Here is a 20,225-nt window from a genome sequence, read left to right as displayed (position 1 = left end):
CTGTTCCTTAGCTCATTGCCAGTTTCAGCAATAATGAAATAGTTCCAGGCTTGGCAACCAGTTCTAACAGGGGACATTTTTTAGAATTGAACAAAGGACAGGAAAAACAACAGCTTATTAACTCCTAAGAAGCCAGATAATTTTTTTTTTAAATAATCTTCTTCTTCTTTGACCAATGGAACAGAAGTTGCCTTCGGATGTTGTGGGAGCTTCATCACTTGAGACGTTCAAGAAGAGATTGGACTGCCATTTGTCAGGAATGGTGTAGAGTCTCCCGCTTGAGCAGGGGGTTGGACTAGATGACCTATAAGGTCCCTTCCAACTCTGTTAATCTGTTAGTTGGAATAGTACTGTGCCACCGGTCTTCCTTCCTGTGTTCTACCCTCAAGTGATAGGAAGAGAGTGAAAATGCAGGGTAGCTTGAGCAGAATGGAGTCTGTTACTTGGCCTTTGCAATCCTCTTCAGAAGATCGTAATCTCTGAAGGGGAAGAAAACACCTGGCAGAATGCTGCACTCAGACACCACAATGGTTCAAGACCCATTTCTACCTGGGATGGAGCAGCTGGGCTGCAAAAGGATGTCGCAGAGCATCGGTTGCCTTTCATGCATTCTGAATAGGAAGCGGTTAAAAAGTTGTTTTTCTGTAGGTGCCTCCTGGGTGTAGGAGAAAGTCTCTGCAATTGTGAGAAGTCAGTTCTTTAGGACAGAGAGCCGTACCGATAAACTGGATGGAAGGGAGAATCCATAGAGCAGGAGTAAGGCTGGGAGTGGGGGTGTGTGGGGTGGGGTGGATAGAGCCTTGGCTGGCTGCTAGGTTTATATCTGGAAAGTCAGCCCATTTGTTGGTAGACCAACAAAAACAGATCATTCCAATTCACTTTCCTTTTGCTGCTTTGCATTTTTGGTTCCCAGAGTAAATGTCGGGAAAAGCCTATGCAGCTAAGCTATGTCCGTTTGGCCTAGTGGTTAAGGCACCAGGCTAGAAACCAGGGGACTGTGAATTCTAGTCCTGCCTTAGATATGAAAGCCATCCGGCTGATTCTGGGCCAGTCGCTCTCTCTCAGCCCCATCTAGGTCACAGAGTTATTGTTTGGGAGAAAATAGGAGAAAGAAGGAATATTAGGTATGTTTGCTGCCTTGAGTTACTTATAAAGTAATAACGGTGAGGATTAAAAAAATCTAATAAATAAAAGAAATTTTAGCATTTTAGATGTCCTCCTACACTCTCCCTTTCACTGTCGGAAGGAAGGAAGGAAGGAAGGAAGGAAGGAAGGAAGGAAGGAAGGAAGGAAGGAAGGAAGGTTCAATTAGATAAACATAGATAAAATATATCTTATTGTGTTCTCTCACACATCTTGCAAACCACAAGAGCAAGGTGAAGTTGCCATTTCTTGACCTAAAAGTTCACACTGACACATTCCACTCCAAAAGGTGAAACATAAAGAAGCTGTAAAAAAAAAAAATCTGTCTGCAAACGTTTTTCATATTCTAATTTATTTCATTATCCGAACATTCTGGAATGCTCCCATCAGTCAGGGTAAGCAACATGTAGCTCCCTAACTCCTATTTTGCTCAGCTGATAAAGGAGGAGAACCTTGTGGCTTAGTGGTTAACACAACTGCTTAATATGTAATACAGCCCAGGTTCGAATCCCAGTAAGGGTATGGCTAGCTGATGAGAGCTAAATAGCTTGAAATAGATCTATACTAGTCTCCCTTCAGCACAAATGCAATACACACACACACACACACACACACACACACATACATACACACACATACACATACACATACACATACACATACACATACACATACATACATACATAGAATTGATTTAAAAAAAATACAAACAATACAAAAGACTGAAATGGAAACCATGTGCTCACATGATCCATATATCCTGGCTTTTAATCCTAGTAATAGTAATCACCTTGGAGATCTTGATCTGCCTGAGTGCCTGCAATGTGAAACAAAGAAGTGGTGATATAATAGCAGATACCGATATGCCTATATTAATGGCAAGAAAAGATCTGCAATGAAAGCAAGTATTAAGGGGGGAAATTCAAGTGTTTTCTGAGATTTGCTTTACTCAAATCACGTGGCTACCTTGATATTTTTCATCTAAACATTGCATAAATATTACCGTCAAACAGAGCTAGCAAAGGTTTTGTGTTGATGGTTGCATATAAACCACGTGAAAAAGGGTAGCTGTGGGGGGGATGGAGAAACTCCCTCAAACCAGTAGATCCACTTCTTTGTACCTGCTTTTTGTTTCCTTCCATGGTTTTAATCTGGCTTTAGCCTGCAAAGAGACAGGGCAAAGTTTATGGTTTGATTATTGACACAACAGGAGAAGCGTTGAATAAATATGGTGCCTTGCCATAAAGCCTTCTTCCTCCTTCGCAATTGCCATAGGCGTTCTCTGAACTCAAAGAGGCAAAATGACCAGCCAGTCTCAGGGAATACAGCAGCTTCTCCAGGCAGAAAAACGGGCCAAAGATAAGCTTGAAGAAGCCAAAAAAAGTAAGTTGTAGCCTAGGCAGAAACTCTGTTCAATCTCCAGAAAACTTCGGTCATGTGTAACTACAGGTAAATCACAGAGGCATCAACAAGGAAATGTCATAATATATTGAAATGTTATTGTAGTTTGATTTCCCCCTCCCCCCCCCATTGTGTTAATTTTTAAAACTACCTCCAATGTCTTTTTCTCAACATTTTAATAATTTGGTGTCTAGTTTCAGAACTGAATTAATGTGAGTCAATAGTCATCCTTCTATTTCTTTATAGGGAATTATTCTACAACCTACATTCTGTTCTGGTCTTCTAATCAGAATTGTGTCTTGCACTTTTTGGGTCTATAATAGGGAGGCTGAACTAACATATGTGGCATTGGTGTGTGTGTGTGTGTGTGTGTGTGTGTGTGTGTGTGTGTGTGTGTGAGAGAGAGAGAGAGAGAGAGAGAGAGAGAGAGATTAGAATCAGTTTTTCCCAACTATGCCATTATAATATTCTCTGCTTTAATGTTGGCTGCATCTCAGAACTAAATGAACTATTGTCCTCTGTCTATTGGTTCACTACATTTCCTATCAGCCTCAGCCAAAAGGGCCAGTGGTTAGTAACACTAATTCTTGAAGGTCTTCTATGTAAGGTAGCCTTTTTTTGAATTTCCAACATTATTTATCACTTTTCAACCCACCTACTAATATTTTGCTAGTCTAATTACACTCTTTAGGTTTTGCTGAAAATTACACAGTACAGAAAACCACATGCATTTTTATTCTATAAATTATTATTCATCCTTACACAAGATTTCATGTCTTGTTTACTAAGATCTCTTTCTCCTTATTATATTGCGCCCCCATCAGCAGCTCAGCATTTCCTACCAGGACTTTTTAAACATTTATGTCAATTAAATTGATTTCATTTCCATGAAATTGGGTTTTGCTATTGCTTCTTTCAGAATCTTTCATTCATTTCCTTAAGCTTCTACAAAGAAGTATTTTGAGGGATTTCAGCTTTATGAAACCCTGATAATGTGCTCTGCCTTTATTATATGTTCTAATGGGCTGTTGGGGGTATAATTACCTTTAATACAGACAGTTTCACATAGTAGGGAAGGTGGTGGCCTAGCAATCCGAACACTGAATTCTGGTCCTTCCTTGCCATGAAAGCCAGTTGAGTGATTTTGGCCCAGTTTCTCTTTTTACACCGTCCTGAGTTGTATAAAATAAAGATGGAATGTAAATGTTTTAAGAAAAGAAATAATATTTTGGATTATACATTTATCTGAATTTGCACACACACACACACAAATCCAAAGAAAAATCTATAAATAGTGGACTCTGCAATATGGACTTTGAATTAAAAGATACTTTTCAAGCTATGTTTCGTGACAAAGGGTTCAAAAGTTGGGTTCGCAAATCTCCGTTCTGTAGATGTTTTGTATTGCAATGGTGACACTGTGTGTCTTGTGGAGATGCACAGATGATGTGATTTTTTTCCCCTCAGGAATTCACTTTAGAGTGCTTTCTCCAACAGAAGCCTTTTCTATCTACTACAGGCCCAGAAAGGGTCCCAGGAGAAACGTAACGTGATATGACAGATTTGCTGTATGCTTTGAATTTGGGGGATTGTATTGCTTGGTAGAGCAACTTCAGAATACAGTAAAGCCCTCTAGGAAAGCTTTGCCCTGCCTTAATAGTTCATAGAATCATAGAATCATATAATATCCTGAAGGGATCTTGGACATCTTCTAGTTCAACCCCCTGCCCAAGGCAGAAGTTCTTATATTATTTATTAAGAATCCTTTTAAAAATCTGTGATTGATACAAAATCTAGCCAGAAGGAACTTTTCATTCATTCCTAATTACCATAATAGATGATATCAATCGTCTGTTGGTTACCCAGGAGCTACCAGCCCATTACTATGGGACTGCATAATGTGTGAATTTGCAGGTTGCTACTGAAATCCTGATTCTGACCATCTTCACACTTGACCAGACTGTCAGGAATTGTAGTTCAGAAATATCTACCACTCATTGTCCACCTGTGTCTTTGGAGGGGAAAGGTGCTTTTCAAAAACAAACACAATGGTTGAGAATAAAGGTTCAGAGGAGACACCCATAGTGCTAACCTTAATTACAAAGCATCTGAGAAGTCTGTGGGAGTTCAGGCAACCAAAAGCAATTGCCACTTCACTCCTGAATAGCTTCCCCTGCTTCCATTACATCCCAGTGAAGATATCTTCCTATAAAGCCTTTACGTGTCTCACATGGGCCCATAAACAGCATTAAGGAACACTATGCAAAGTAGGAAAGCTCAAAGCCAATCACCATCAACCAGGGGTGGGTTTCTCGCCCCTTCCAACCGGTTCGGTTGGAATGGGGCCGGCGGCGTCCTCGTGCACGCGCGCGGTGCACGCATGCGTACTAGCGTCTGTGCGATGCTCCAGCTGCTCCTGGACGATCGCGCAGGCGCTGTATGCGTCCTGCGCATGCGTGGAAGCGCAGAACTCGTCAAAACCGGGTAAGGACCGTGGGCGGGTGGGCGCGCCCTTCGCCGTTCCCGGAAGTTACTTACTTCCGGGTTCGGCAACCAACTGGTTCGCAGGGACCGCCGCGAACCGGTTGAAACCCACCCCTGCCATCAACGTTAATTATGGTCAAAGACCAACATAACAAGGAACTTAAAAGAATTAAAAATACAAAAATTAAATTATACAAAAACCTTAAAATATTTTTTACATCTGAAAAAAATCTTTCAACCTCTAAAAAGAGGAATAAAGATGACAAATGAAGATTAAAAATGGCAAACTAAATCTATTTCATACAAATAATGCAATGGATCTAATACAACGCATGATATAATAACAGTCTAGCTACACATTAAGACATATGGGAAGACAATCTCATGAGCCCTGAGAAAAGAGAATCAGCGGTGTTTCCTAACATTTTTTTAGGAAACAAAATAGCAGTTTTAGACTGTACTTCAAGCTACAGTGATATTTTTCCCCCGGTTCATTTTTCCAGAAAGAGTAGCTGAATTGGCTTAAGATTAGTAGCGGGCATGCTTTTTTGCCAATTGTTTTGTCAATTAAATTGGTTTCACTTCCATGAATTGAAGTTGTACTATTGCTCTTCCAGCAACAATAATAGCACTTATATACCACTTCATGGTGCTTTACGGCACTCTCTAAGTCAGGGGTGTCAAACTCAAGGCTCAAGGATGAGGTCAGATCCGGCGCGTGGGGCCGTCCTGGAAAATGTAAGGGGCTGTCCGGGTCTATCCATGTGACTTTGGCCTGGTCTATCCAATGCAAAAAGGAAACTTGCTAGCAGTTTGGGGAATGGTGTCAAGCTGGCCATGCCCACCCAGTCAGCCACGCCCAGTGAGTGATGTCAAGCTGGCCACACCCACCCAGTCAGCCATGCCTGCCCACACCCACCCCAAGGTCAACCACACCTCTGATGTGGCCTGTTGTGGTTAATGGAGTCAGCATAATGGTCCCAACAATGAGGGTCCTCATTTTACCAACCTTGGAATGATGGGAGGTTGTGTCAACCTTGAGCTGACCAGGATCGAACTCCTTCTATCTCTTGTAGCTCTTTTATATCCTACATTATTTCATTCACTTCCTTAAGCTTCTACGAAGATGCATTTAAAGAATTTCATTGTGTTATATCGCTTCCTGTTTGCGCAGGGGTATTGGACCAGAAGACCTCCCGCCCAACTCTATTATTCTGTTGCCTTTGTGAAACTCAAAATCCAAGCTATCTTTACAGGTGGTTGGTGATATAATTATCTTTAAGACAGACAATTTGGTGTAGTGTTAATGCACCAGACTAGTAGCTGGGAGACCATGAATTCTTGGCCCATCTTAACGCAAAGCCAACAAAGTGACCTTGGATTAGTAACTCTCTGTCTTGCCAAGAAAACTACAGGGATGTGTCCAGGAAGTTTCCAGGAGTCAAAACTGTCTCACATGCATGCAAACCTATGCCATAGGCCAAGGCTACTCTTTCTGCATTTCAGGAAATACCAGTACCAGGACACTCTGTACCAGTTTGAAGAGGCACACCCTGCTTGCTCTTCCACCAGTAAGATTTAGTTGCAATGTGAAACAGGTTTAACTTTCCTGAACAGGAAAATTGCAAACGTGACTCTCACATTCATAGAAATAGGATTGTTTCTTGTCTGTGCTGAAGAAGAAGAAGGAATCCTCCCACCCTGACCTATCCTGCCCCCCACCCCAAGGCTTCCAAAGTATATGTATAAAGCTTTCAAAGCCTACCGAAAATCAGCATTGTGTGCTGATTTGTTTTGTTTTTCCAGTTTAAGGTTTCTCTCCCTCCCTCCCTCTCTCTCTCTCCCTCTCTTCCTCTCTCCCTCTCTCTCTCACACACACAAACAAAAACTGGTTTATGTTTTGAGTAAGGAAGTTTGCATGTATGTGTGTGTGTGTTCCATCATAACTCTGGAATGCCTTGAACAATTTAAAGTAAACTTGGTACGCAGATGACTTACTCTCAGGAAAAAAATACTGTGGGGGTAAGACACACCTAACACTCCTCGGGGTATGTGTTTTGTTAAGATATAGCCTGTTGTGCCTTAAAATGGCTTCTACTGTACTGCCGTAAAATGGCTTCCACTGTACAGTACAGTGAAGTTGTCATGGTAATGGCTTCACAGTACTCCACAAGGGGGTCCCTCTGGTAAGGGGAAAAATCCAACATTAGAAACTATGTTTGGGATGCAAGGTTCAGGGAGGGAAAAAATCTAGAGCCCAGGGGAAGCAGTTTTTACCCTCCCAGAGGCTCAAGGAAAACCTCTGGAGCCTGGGGAAGATGAACGCCCCCCCCCCACTGCCATGGTGCAGGAGGCTGATTAGGCCATGCCCAACATCGCCACGCCCACCCAGCAACCTGGCAGAGAACCCATTGCTGAAATTTTTGAACCCCATCCCTGACAGGCCATTTGATGTTAGTAGATACCTCCTTTGATGTACATTTGGCTTCTATACGATTTTGTTTCCAAGGTTCTTTTTATTTCTTTTCAGAGAAACTGTAATTCTACAAAGAAGTTTATAACATAATGCTTATTTCCAAGAATGTTTCTAGACCCTGCATAAACCCAGAGGCATTTGCTGAAAATAACGAGTGATTAGAGCCCACTGCTTTGTTTATTAACCTGCCTACTTATACAGAATCTTTTTTATTATAAACTAGGACAGTTGGATATCATTCTAGAATGGCAAAGTCCCCTTCACCAGTTTGCCTTCTAGAGAACTGGCATTTTTTGACAGGGCATAGTTCCTATGGCAGCCATTTTATGAATAAGGGCTGCCATTTTATAAGAAAACCCACAAATTGTTTTTGAAATTCTAAATTTGCCCACCAAACCAAAAATCACCTAAGTATTATTTTTTAAGACAAAGAGAATAAGCCTTTAGGGTTCTGAAGAATGCACTTAAAGGATGCTATAGGTTTCACCATTCCACAATGTTTCAGTACTATATTGCAATTTTTTGAAAAGTAAGCTGTGCTGATTTCTTATTCTGTTTTATCTCCCATTTCAATGCCATGGCTAGTTTTACTTCTGTTAGCTGCAATAGGAAGTCAAGCAACGTTTTCAGTATGCCAAAAAACCCAAGTCTTTGTCTCCAACTGTTTTGGTTTTCTTTCCTTTTTGCAGTAGTGTGGCATGACAGCTTTCCTCCACTTTTGTATAAACTTGTTTTTGATGGCGTTGCTTCTGATTGACATCACACCAGACACAGCACTGTATTGCTTTCTATGGAGACAGGATCCCCTCAGCAGTGGAACCTCTAATCTAAATTCTGGCAGAGATGAATGTGAATACAGGACACAGAATGGATCTAATTGTGGATTCCGGCTAATTCCCTCATTACAGCACTGAAACCTAGAACAACTTACCTCATGCATTTGTCACAAAATAGCTGTGTCTGATCAATTCCTATATACACATCTGGATGTTACCTGGAATGCAAAAGCATGCTTGCATTATCGCCTCCTCCAGAAACTATTCAAGCTGTGGAGTCTGGGCTATTTGCAAAGCACGTTGAAAATTTGAAACTATTGAGTATCATTCCTAATGGTGGGTCTTTACTGTTAAATAAGTATAAAATACACAGTATACTGCCAACTACTCTAAAATCCTGGGCATTCTAGATTCTTAAAGGGTGAGGATTCTGCAATTCTTCAGAAGCTGCGTTTTGTCTTTATGATGTGATTATTGGGGGCAAAATGACGTTTTATAAGTTTTACATACATTAACCAACAAAGCTCAAGAATCAGAGGAGATTATAACTTAAATAAGGGGCAATCAATACTTTTAGAATGGTTCTCTTCACCCTTTTATCTAAATTAGACAGAAGTGGAATCTCTGTGTAAGAACATTAATTCTTCTCCTTCTGACTGCTAGAACCTGTCCAGGCACAGTCATTCCTCTCGTTGTTTCAATACTTTCCTAAATTCGTGTTTTTCCAGTCTTCTTACAATGGGATGTACAACCCCCTTTAGCTTCTGAAAGAGGGCTTTCTCTTCTGTGTATTGAAGCCCCATATTTAAGAGAACATCATATGGAGCTGAAAACCTCATTGGATTCATTTTAACATTTCAACCTTAGGTAGAACAATTAATCCAAATAACCTAAGTACCCGAATAAACAGGAATTTGCAAGGCCAAGATATTAAGCGTTATTTTAATACTTAAAAATCAGTTGAATATCATTATTCTCATATTATCCTTATTATGAGATGAGTCACTAGACTTTGATGTTAGCTTTTCCTTCATGCCTACAAGGTGTTAGTACTCGAAATGTGCTTTAATATTCACCTTTCCATCTAGTCAACAATAGCGAAAGGGAGGCAGAAACTCAATAAATGTAAATATTGCAATTTATCTGCAATAAATCTGAGATGTAACATTAAATCGGTTTGGATTTATCCCGGAGTTTAATAAAATTCAATTGTTGTGAACTGAAGGGTTCCTGTCAGCAAATCAGTAAGGCAAATCTTGGAGAATTATGGCTTTTCTTGACAACAACATCTACAATCTGTTCTCTGACTATTGAAAAAAAAAGACCAAAAAATACTTGATTTAAAGTTCAGGTCGTATAAGAGGTTGTCCACATTTCAACAAGCAATGCTCTGTGACTGTCAATGTTTTCCAGTAAGGAAATCTGGAAGCATTTGATTGTTTATGTGAGAGTGAGTAAACACAATATTTCTGATTCATACTTGTAAGATTCTGTTAATGTAGCCTTACTGTAGAATAGAATTAGTTCATCAAGTTGTGTTTGCTGCCTAGTTTACTTGGGAGAGACGATAATTTTTGTGTAGCGTAGGGTATCTAAGCAGAGTATTGCTCAAGATAATAAAATGATTTGTCCAATATCATGTTGTACGAATCTAGCTCTGTGATTCATATCACAGAGTTTATAGTTTAATGTGGTGTGTGAACTCAGTAGGGCAACTATACTTAAACCATTCATGGATTTGAAGGACTGTCTTTTCCTGGTCACATCTACTTGACCCACTAGAGCAAGGAAACAGGGAATGCTATGTCCTCTCTCCTAAGGAGGTCCAACTAGCAGGACCAAGAAGAAGGGTCTTCTCCATGATGGCTCCCTCCTTGTGAAATATCATTCTCATGAATTAGCCCCCATTTTGACACTCTTTCTCAAGACTCTGAAGACCTAATTTTGTCAACAGGCCTGGGGACCTCAGAATGGGATTAAGTGGTTATTTGATTGTTGTTCCAGAGGGTGGAGGGTAGTTGCATTTTAATTTTTTTTATTTTGGGCTTTTATCTTAGTAAACTCCAAGAGTGAGTTGGATGGTCGTATAAATTTTCTTAAATGACTGGATGTGACAAGGAAATTGGGTCATTCTATATACGATGCTGAGATGCGGTGGCTCGGTGTCTAGATGCTGAGCCTGTCAATCAAAAGGTCGGCAGTTCAGCGGTTCAAGTCCCTAGTGGCGCATAACAGAGTGAGTTACTTGTCCCAGCTTCTGCCAACCTAGCAGTTCAAAAGCACGTAAAAATGCAGGTAGAAAAATAGGGACCACCTTTGGTGGGAAGGTAGCAGCGTTCCATGCACCTTCGGCGTTGAGTTATGCCAGTCTCGTGACCACAGAGAACACTGGTTCTTTGGCTTTGAAATTGTGAGCACCACCCCCTTGAGTTGGGAACAACTAGCAGATATGTGTGATGGGAAACTTTACCTTTATATGCTAGTGACAGAGACATGAGCCCTTGAAATCATTCCGATTCAAAGCTTCCAAAGATTCTAAGAAATTAGGGGAACCTATTTTTTAAAAGACCTCTCTCTCTCCCCAGAATAAAAAAGAGTGGTGCCTTTCTCCAAATATCTCCAGTAGAAGCAAACATAATTTATGGCATAATTCCTGACTATATTGCATTCTTAACAGATGTATGTGTAATTTTAAAAGTTAAGCTATAAGCTTATGCACAGCATCTTGGCAGGAGAAATTTGTCAGTGAGATTTCTTCTACTGTAAAGAGAAAGCAGAAGAAAGTTAAGTTTGGGGTTCTGGTCTGGGTTGTGCTGAAGGAAAGGGAATAACGAACTAATAAGCGTTCTTGGCCTAAAGAAGAGACTGAGTTTTAATTTTATCTGACCCCCCCTGCAGTAAATAAATGATATGTACGAAATAATCCAATAAAATGGCATGACTTTTTTTCCAGGAAAAGGAAAGAGACTGAAGCAAGCCAAGGAAGAAGCCATAGCAGAGATAGACCATTATAGGCTCCAGAGAGAAAAAGATTTCAGACGGCAGCATTCCAAAGTAAGTACGAACGTCAAGGAAAGGTGGTAAGAATACCAAGGGGAGATTAGATCATTGAAATCTCTCTAGTTCAGTGTTTCTCAACCTTGGCAACTTGAAGATGTCCGGACTTCCACTCCCAGAATTCCCCAGCCAGCGAATGCTGGCTGGGGAATTCTGGGAGTTGAAGTCCGGACATCTTCAAGTTGCCAAGGTTGAGAAACACTGCTCTAGTTTGAAGTCCTCCAGAGCAGGGGTGGGTTGCTCCCAGCATTACTGCCGATTCTGTACACGTGCATCTTTACTCATAAACAGGTCTGCGCATGTGCGAAATGCTAATAAATGGGAAAAAATTAAATTTGCGCAATGAAAATTATTCTGCGCATGCGCAGAACCAAAAAATCAAGATGGCGGTGCCATAGGAGAACATGTTCCGGGGCGTGGCAGGCCTAAGTCACTGCCAGTTCCAGCGACCCAGGCCATCAAACCACTATCGGTTCAGCTGAACTGGACTGAACTGGTAGGAACCCACCACTGGTTTTTGACTAGCACGTGGGCTATGCTGGCTAGAGTTAATGGCAGATGAAAATAGCAATAGCAATAGCAGTTAGACTTATATACCGCTTCATAGGGCTTTCAGCCCTCTCTAAGCGGTTTACAGAGTCAGCATATCGCCCCCAACAACAATCCGGGTCCTCATTTCACCCACCTCGGAAGGATGGAAGGCTGAGTCAACCTTGAGCCGGTGAGATTTGAACTGCTGAACTGCAGAACTAGCAGTCAGCTGAAGTGGCCTGCAGTGCTGCATTTAAGCACTGCACCACCTCAGCTCTGTATCTGAAATCACAAACTGGGAAAAGCAGGAACAGTACATATTAAGAATTGTGCATACATTTTGTGTAATCTATCAGACCCAAAGAACCAAGAACAACATGCTGAATTACTTCAGAATATTGTTGTTCGCCTATAGGCAGAAATCTTGCCAAACTAAAGTGCTTATTAGCATAAGTACAAAATACTCCCTGCGAAATGCTGGGGGGGGGGGTCCATTTTCATTCTCTTTCTGCATATCAAAGTTTCCATGATTCTTTGTCTCTTTCTTGTTGAGAAAGAACCTCTTTGTCTTGCAACCCTGGCCTTCATTCCATCACAATTCAGATTCCTGGATCCTACTGTGATTATGTTTCCACAACAGTAAAATATACGCATTGGCTGTTCATAAAGACAATGTGTGAAATGAACACATTCCTTTATTGAGAAAATAACAAGTCCTAGGTCTATTATGTTCATTCGAGGTAAATAATACAAAATTTAGGTTGTTGTGGTTGTTGTTATTTATCAAAAACATTCCTTAAATCCCAGGAAAGAGGATAATATTAAGATTATTATCCCTATCCTCAGCCTGGCTCCTTGGTTTACTCAAGAAGGGTATAAGAAGGAGAGAAGATAAAACACAAGCAGATTTGCAAGATTCTGTTACTATAATAAAATCTATTTCTTCTTGTGGGTGCTATTTCCTGAACTGGCCCATCTTACAGAAACCATTCCAGCCAGCCACCTCAACTGATTGAACCAATGAGCTTTTGAAATTAGGTTGCCTATATCAGTGTTTCTCAACCTTGGCAACTTGAAGTCCTGTGGACTTCAACTCCCAGAATTCCCCAGCCAGCTATGCTGGCTGGGGGATTCTGAGAGTTGAAGTCCACAGGGCTTCAAGTTGCCAAGGTTGAGAAACACTGGCCTATATCTCAAAGATCAGTGTGATCCCTGGCTGGGGATTAAGTTCATAAGAACCCACTGTTTTTATGCACTAAAGAAATAAACGAATAGAAAGTCTAATCTTACATCTGTTATCATTCATATTCATCATTCCGGAATGTCTCTTCTGAAAAAATAAAGAATGATGAAAGGGTTTTGCCCACATATTTGGCAGCAATCCCCAAGTCTTATACTCAGAATTCTGTAAGGTTAAAATATTTAAATTTGTGTGAAAAGGAAGCACGAAACTAGAAGGAAGGAGTCACAGTTTGGAATGTATGCATCTGTTTATAACATCACCTTGCTAAATTGTTCAATTGATGTAGAAATATCATTTAATTAAATGGTAGGTCAATGTTGTTTCCACCACAATCTGTCAAATATTTAGTTAATTAAAAACAAATAATCGCAAAAACCCCAACCCTGTGCCTACTGCTCAGGCAAATGCATGCTTAGTATGGAATGCTGCATTTACATACTTCTTCCATCTCTGCACCAGTAATGGTTATACTGATAGGTAACAATGTGATTGTATTGATTACAATATAATATTGCACAAAATAAGTATATTCACCCGATAAACCGATCATCTTTGCTTTTCCTCAATTCCCACAGTGAAATACCAGAAAAAAAATAAATCAAATTCTTTTTTCCAACCATGTGAGGCCTAGGGAGAAATTATGTATAGTTTTTTTTTAAAACTATGTAGATATTTGATTGTTTTATGACTTCAGGAGTCAAAGTGGCATACTTGGCACTTCCTGTTATTATTGTTTGCTCACAATAACAATTTCCAATAACAAGAGCCGAGGTGGCACAGTGGTTAAATGCAGCACTGCAGGCTACTTCAGCTGACTGCAGTTCTGCAGTTCGGCTGTTCTAATCTCACCGGCTCAGGGTTGACTCAGCCTTCCATCCTTCCGAGGTGGGTAAAATGAGGACCTGGATTGTTGTTGGGGGCGATATGCTGACTCTGTAAACCGCTTAGAGAGGGCTGAAAGCCCTATGAAGCGGTATATAAGTCTAACTGCTATTGCTAATTTCAGGAGGTAAATAGATCTGAGTATCTATGGCTGAAGATAGATCTGAACCTGAATATCTCTGGTCCTACCCACGATCTAAACTACTACACCACACTGTCCCTCAGAGATCTAAAACTAGACCTAAACGCTCTAGTAATCAAGGCAGGGTAATTGAGACCTAATATTCCTTCCTATTTTCCCCACAACAACAACAACTCACCTGTGACGTGGGTTGGGGTGAGAGAGAATGACTGGTCCAAAGCTACCAGCTGACTTTCATGCCTATTGCCTCACAGTCTAAAAGTTTCCAACACTTCAACCCCATGAGGGCGAACCTATGGCACAGCTGCCACAGGTGGCACGCAGAGCCATTTGTCAGGGTACGCGAGGTGTTGCCCTGTCAGCTGGCCAGCATGCATGCACCCGCTGGCCAGCTGACTTCGGCCTTCAGCCATTTTTCGCCCTCTGGAATGCAAAAAACCAGCCCTATGGGCAAACCAGAAGTTTAGGAACATACTTTAGCCCTCTGGAGCTTTCAGGAGCCAACTCTCATGGCCTTCCGTAAAGCTATTAAAACCTGGCTTTTCCGGCAGGCCTGGGGCTGTTGACCTCTTGATTGAGGTCCAGCCCCCCTTTGATTGGGTGCATGTTGTGTTTTCTTCTTAATCTTGTTGTATTTTATTGTTTTAATCCTTTTTTAACATTTTTCATTTCTGTAAGCCTCCCGGAGTCCTCCGGGATTGGGCGGCCTATAAATTCAATAAATGAAATGAAATGAAATGAAATCAAGAGGGTTCCCTGAAGGCTCCAGAGGGCAAAAAATGACTCTATTGAAGGTCCCTGAAGGTTCTGGAGGGCTAAAACTGGCCCTAAAACCGACCTTCCTGAACTTCCGGTTTGCCTGTAGCGCTGGTTTTTCATGCTCCAGAGGCTTCAGGGAAGCTCCTGAAGCCTCCAGAGGGCCTCAGGGGGGAAGGGGAGGCTGTTTTCACCCCCCCCAGGCTCCTATAAAACCTCTGGAGCCTGGGGAGGGCAAGAAAAGCATGCCCAAAATGGGGGGGAGCGCTGGTCATGCATGCATGCACGCTGGGGTCGTGCACATAGCATTATGGGTGTGGCACACTCGCGCACAACCCCACTGCACTCCCCCCAGTTTTTGGCACGCAAGCCAAAAAAGGTTCGCCATCACTGCCTTAACCACTACATCAAACTCTCTCTGGACTTCAAACTAGATAAAATTACAGCAACGGAGAGTTGGCTGAAGAGGTCCAGGCTTGTTGAAGTGTAACCAAACTCAAATCTCCCATAAACATGGAGATTGGTACCTGCCTTAGTAGATTCATCCTTTCGTATGATCGCATTAACATTTACACTAGTATTATTTAGGATTATCAGAATTCGTATTATTTACCGTAGTTACAGTGGCAATGACTGTACTGTTGATATGCCCCGAAAGACCAAGTCAGGATTGCATTTGCCATGGAAAAGATCTCCCTGCATCATAGTTCAGAATCAACGATGATCCGATGGCACATCATTAATTATTTAAAACTATGGATTTGATTTACATAATTAGGTATGGATATGAAACATGTAGATTTCTTTATTTACATATTTTTGAAAAGGATCCGTAACCTGCACTCATAAAAAGAATCACACATAATCCTACACATTCATGTTTCCAAATCTAGAATAAGATTAAAACAGAGTTTTATTATTTCATTGCCTAGCATGGAAGAACTGTGAATGGTTTGTTTCCATAGAACCAATATTATATTTGAAAGGCATTTTAATAGACTCAAACTTGCCAAATTACATTACAAGCAGAATATGTTTTCAAAACAAGAGATTTTTTTTTAAAAAAAAATAAGTGTTTTGGAACAGCAAAATTAATTGTGTAATCATAATAAACCCTTCTGTGTAGAACACAACTCAAAATTTGGGAACATCATCATCAAGCAAGCACACACACACACACACACACTGGTTCATACCCCTGTCCATATTTGATGTGCACCTCTAATTTATATAATTATTTTTGAGAAAAATGAAACATCATTACAACAGGATTGATTTTCATACCATTGCCTTTTATTCATCTCCGTGAAATCTAATAGTAATCCCCCAACACCTCCAATTATTTATTTTTCAAGCTATAATGTGAAACTATATGCCACTAAAATATGCCTGATGATTTAATTACATCTACATTTTAAAGTAGTGAAGCTAATTATTTGCACTAATGTGTGAATTAGGATGAATACTTTTCACCATTTTTCAAAATTTATAATTTGATCCTTTTCTGTAAAAAAAAAAAAAAAAGACAGACCAAACATATCTTTTTAAGTTAAAGTATAAAACTTTGCCAGATTTTAGGGCTTAAGTTATTCCAATGAGTGGGAAATAGCCCTATTTTACTAACCAATGCTGATGAAGTAATGAAGTCGTAAATTGTTTCTTAGTTGAAGGAAGGGACTCTATATGAGTAAACCCAATTGTAATTACTTAAGTATGCAAAATGCAAGATAGGTGAATTAACCACTGATGGCCAAAACTGGTATGCCTTCTAGATGGAGTAGGACACTGGAACATTAGTTACATACTTTGGGTGTTTACCAAATGTTTACATTCAAAAGTTCCCTAAATTGCTTAATCCCATTGCTTTAATAATTATTGCCAGAAACATTATTAAACTAGCAGAAGAAAATGTTCGTAACTCAGGGATGAAACATGGAATCCTTGCTCACCTCTGAGCTTGCTGCAAATTTTTCATTACCTAATTAGATAACATGTGCTAAAAGAGGGTGGGGGGGTTTCTTCTCTTTTTATATACTAACGCAGTGGCCCTTTTGGGTTCCCAGGACTGGTTCCATGGAGAGCACTTTTTCCATGGACTGGAGAAGCATGGTTTCGTGGGATACCTACATCTTGCACATGCACCCAGGGGCCTTCACTCAACTTCATGGCCTGGTTCCTGGTGGGCCGGAGACTGGTGCCAATCCACAGCCTGAGGGTGGAGAGCTTGCCCTGTCAGTGTTGATGGGAGTGTTGTTGGTCAGAGGCATCAAACTGGTAACCCCCACACCAGATGCGACACACACAGGCCATTCCCAAACTAGCTCCATGAAGGGGAAAATGTCACAATATGTAATGTGACGGCAACGTGACACTGTGAGTAGGACCCCTGTGTTCTTGGTGGTTCCTTGACTAGTAATCCTGAAACCAATTTAGCTTGTGATGCTAACTTGGTAATTTAACAATTGGTAATTTAGTCCATGGTAGCAAAGTGAACTATCTTTGTAGACAGAACAACTTCACTCTCTCCTATGTTTTGCTTCTTTTCTGGACAAGAAATGATAGCAATAGCAATAGCAGTTAGACTTATATAGCGCTTCATAGGGCTTTCAGCCCTCTCTAAGTGGTTTACAGAGTCAGCATATTGCCCCCAACAACAATCCGGGTCCTCATTTTACCCACCTCGGAAGGATGGAAGGCTGAGTCAACCCTGAGCCGGTGAGATTTGAACAGCCGAACTGCAGAACTGCAGTCAGCTGAAGTAGCCTGCAGTGCTGCACTCTAACCACTGCGCCACCTCGGCTCTTGATGATGGCCTTTGGGCAGCTTCAGATAGACAGATACACACATTCGCAACACAAACCTCTCTATTCCATAAACTTGGAATCCTGACCCCCCACGAGAGGCAAGATGGGAAGAGAGATAACTAGTCAAGGAAGGACTTTTTGAATAATAGCGTCCTGCTGTTAAAAGAGTGTACAAATCACAAACAGAGAAGAACATGGGTTGTTTTGAAACTCGCATAGACGTTTCTGCTTACCTTACATATTACATCTTGTTTTGTCTTTGCAGATAATGGGCTCTCAAGATAATCTCTCAACAAAAATAGATGAAGAAACTGCAGCAAAGATCCAGGACCTCACTAATAATTATCACAAGAACAGAGAGAATATGCTTGGTCATCTATTAGGCGAAGTGTACAACATCAATCCTGATATCCATCCAAATTATGCATATACGCTTTAAATCCCTACGGAAACATTTTAAAAGAAGCAGTGCTCGCAAGATTGAAGATGGCAGATTGGAAACCATCACTATATATTAGCTTGTTGCCAATTATATTTTTATCACCAGCACAGAATCGAACAGAATCCATTTGGATTTTCTGTTTCCAACAGCCAAATTGTTAGACATAATTTTGCTACAGGTTTTTCATTAATTATTATTGCTTTCTGCATTCCAGCTGGATATATATAATATAATCTCAAAGCTGAAGCACATTCTTGAGTCTAATATTTGTAATTTGGCCAGCTTTTATAGGCAACTCTCTGGCAACGTAGATTTTTTTCCCCCCGGTTTTGTAGCAAAGATTCTATCCCTTAAATATGGGCAAAAGCAGAAAAAAGAATGGCTTGACATCAGCAGCTTTTAAGTGGGTGTCTTTTTTTCCTTCTGATGTTCTCTGCTGCTTGGAAAGTATTTTGTCATATGGCTTGTTGTAGGAAATCTGTTTGTCTCAATATGTGGAGTTTTAAAATAACTAAGCATACAATAAATAGTGTATATTATTAGACTTAACATTAACCATGTGTCTCTACGGTGGCAGATATGGGGAAACTGCAGCTATACTTAATAGGATGCCTTTACATATCAGACATACAGCAATTGGCCCAAGTTATGTTGGCATTAGAAGTTCTGTCTGTGAGTTGGTATTTGGCAAAATAATCTTCTCTGTCATTCGTAGTGTCTAAAACATACTTGCTTGGTTATAGCAGAGGTAGACACCATGCGACTACTCTGAAATAAATAAGATTAAAGATCACAGGATAGATTAAAGGTAGACTTCAACTCACAAACAGTGGTAAGCCATTCCATCGCTAAGTCTAACTGGTGGCATAACTAAAGAGCAGTTCCCCATAATAGACTCTATAGCAGTGTTTCTCAACCTTCGCTGGCTGGGGAATTCTGGGACTTGAAATCCAGACATCTTCAAGTTGCCAAGGTTGAGAAACACTGCTCTATAGGAACAATCTCATAAAGACAATTTCTGCTACTGAAGATTAGTTCTTGTGATGATGCAACTTACAGACAGTGGAGTTCTTCGATCTTGCTTATATCTTGCAAAGATTAATTGAGTGGGCTATAATAGTTGCCTGCTCTACTGGTCTTCTATAACTGCTTTGATGTCAAGAAGTGGCCTGCTTGGAGGTCATATCTCAGCCAAGTGAATTGCCAGTCTTTATCAGAAATGAGCTGAGCTTGCATTATAATAAATATTTACCTGAGAGTAAGGTCTGGAACTGAAATAAACGTAGGCTTTCATGATCAAAGACATTCAAAAAGATGAGTTTCTTATTTTTTTTATCTTTCCTTTGTAGTCACTTGTGCCTCTCAGAGCTCCTCAGCTGAATGGTGCAGGGTTGATCTATAGCTTAGTGGAAGAGAGAAGAGAAAATATTATTTCCATTAAGTTAATCTCTCTCAAGAGTTAAATTTTGCAAAGCACCTAAGGCCATTCTCATATTTCTAATTAATAGCATTACAATCAATGTTATGGGATGAGTTCCATGGACAGTTGCTATGGGATTCTGTCTAAAGTCTTTTTAAAAAAATAATCATCAAAATTGTTAAGATTTTAGTTACTTATAAACAAATGTCATCTTCTGCAACATTTCCTGCCCTTGATTCTGCTCCACGTTTTTTTTAGCACTCACCATTCTATTTGGAGCATTTCCATGTCTGCTAAAATACAAACATTTTTTAAGGCAATTTGTCTATATCAGAAAGTTGAAAATCTGGATGTCACTTTTCTAATCTTCCATTTCTTCAGAACATTTCTATTCAGATTTCCTAAAGGGCTTACTTTATTGAAATAAGCACGTGTGAATTTTATTGAATTACATCTTATGTTTTCATTTTTGGTTTTCTTTCTCGAGTTGGGGTAAAGCTACTTTATGGTTCATATGGGTCCTTCTCTCTAGGACAAAAGCACATTGAAAATCTGTATTACTGCCTTACTTAATTTTTTAAAGAATCATTGACAGAGATAACTACCGGTATTAATTTTAGAACATTAGTTTTATAATCAAACGTTTCGTTTCATTTCGTTTCGTTTTA

The 20,225-nt window shown here is 40.3% G+C and overlaps 1 protein-coding gene across 1 annotated transcript; it reads left to right on the top strand.

The window, feature by feature from the left end:
• The first annotated feature begins 2,434 nt into the window (after nt 1-2,434).
• On the top strand, nt 2,435-18,666 carry ATP6V1G3 (ATPase H+ transporting V1 subunit G3). The gene is made up of 3 exons (XM_032218915.1): nt 2,435-2,526; nt 11,234-11,334; nt 17,961-18,666. The coding sequence occupies exons 1-3, from the start codon at nt 2,445-2,447 to the stop codon at nt 18,132-18,134; spliced, it is 357 nt and encodes a 118-aa protein (XP_032074806.1). The 5' UTR covers nt 2,435-2,444; the 3' UTR covers nt 18,135-18,666.
• The last annotated feature ends 1,559 nt before the right edge of the window (nt 18,667-20,225 follow it).

The sequence above is a fragment of the Thamnophis elegans genome, chromosome 5 (genome assembly GCF_009769535.1).
Source record: "Thamnophis elegans isolate rThaEle1 chromosome 5, rThaEle1.pri, whole genome shotgun sequence".
In the NCBI taxonomy this organism is placed as follows: Eukaryota; Metazoa; Chordata; class Lepidosauria; order Squamata; family Colubridae; genus Thamnophis; species Thamnophis elegans.
Note: the sequence above shows the minus strand (reverse complement) of the source record. Positions and strands in the feature narration are given on the sequence as shown.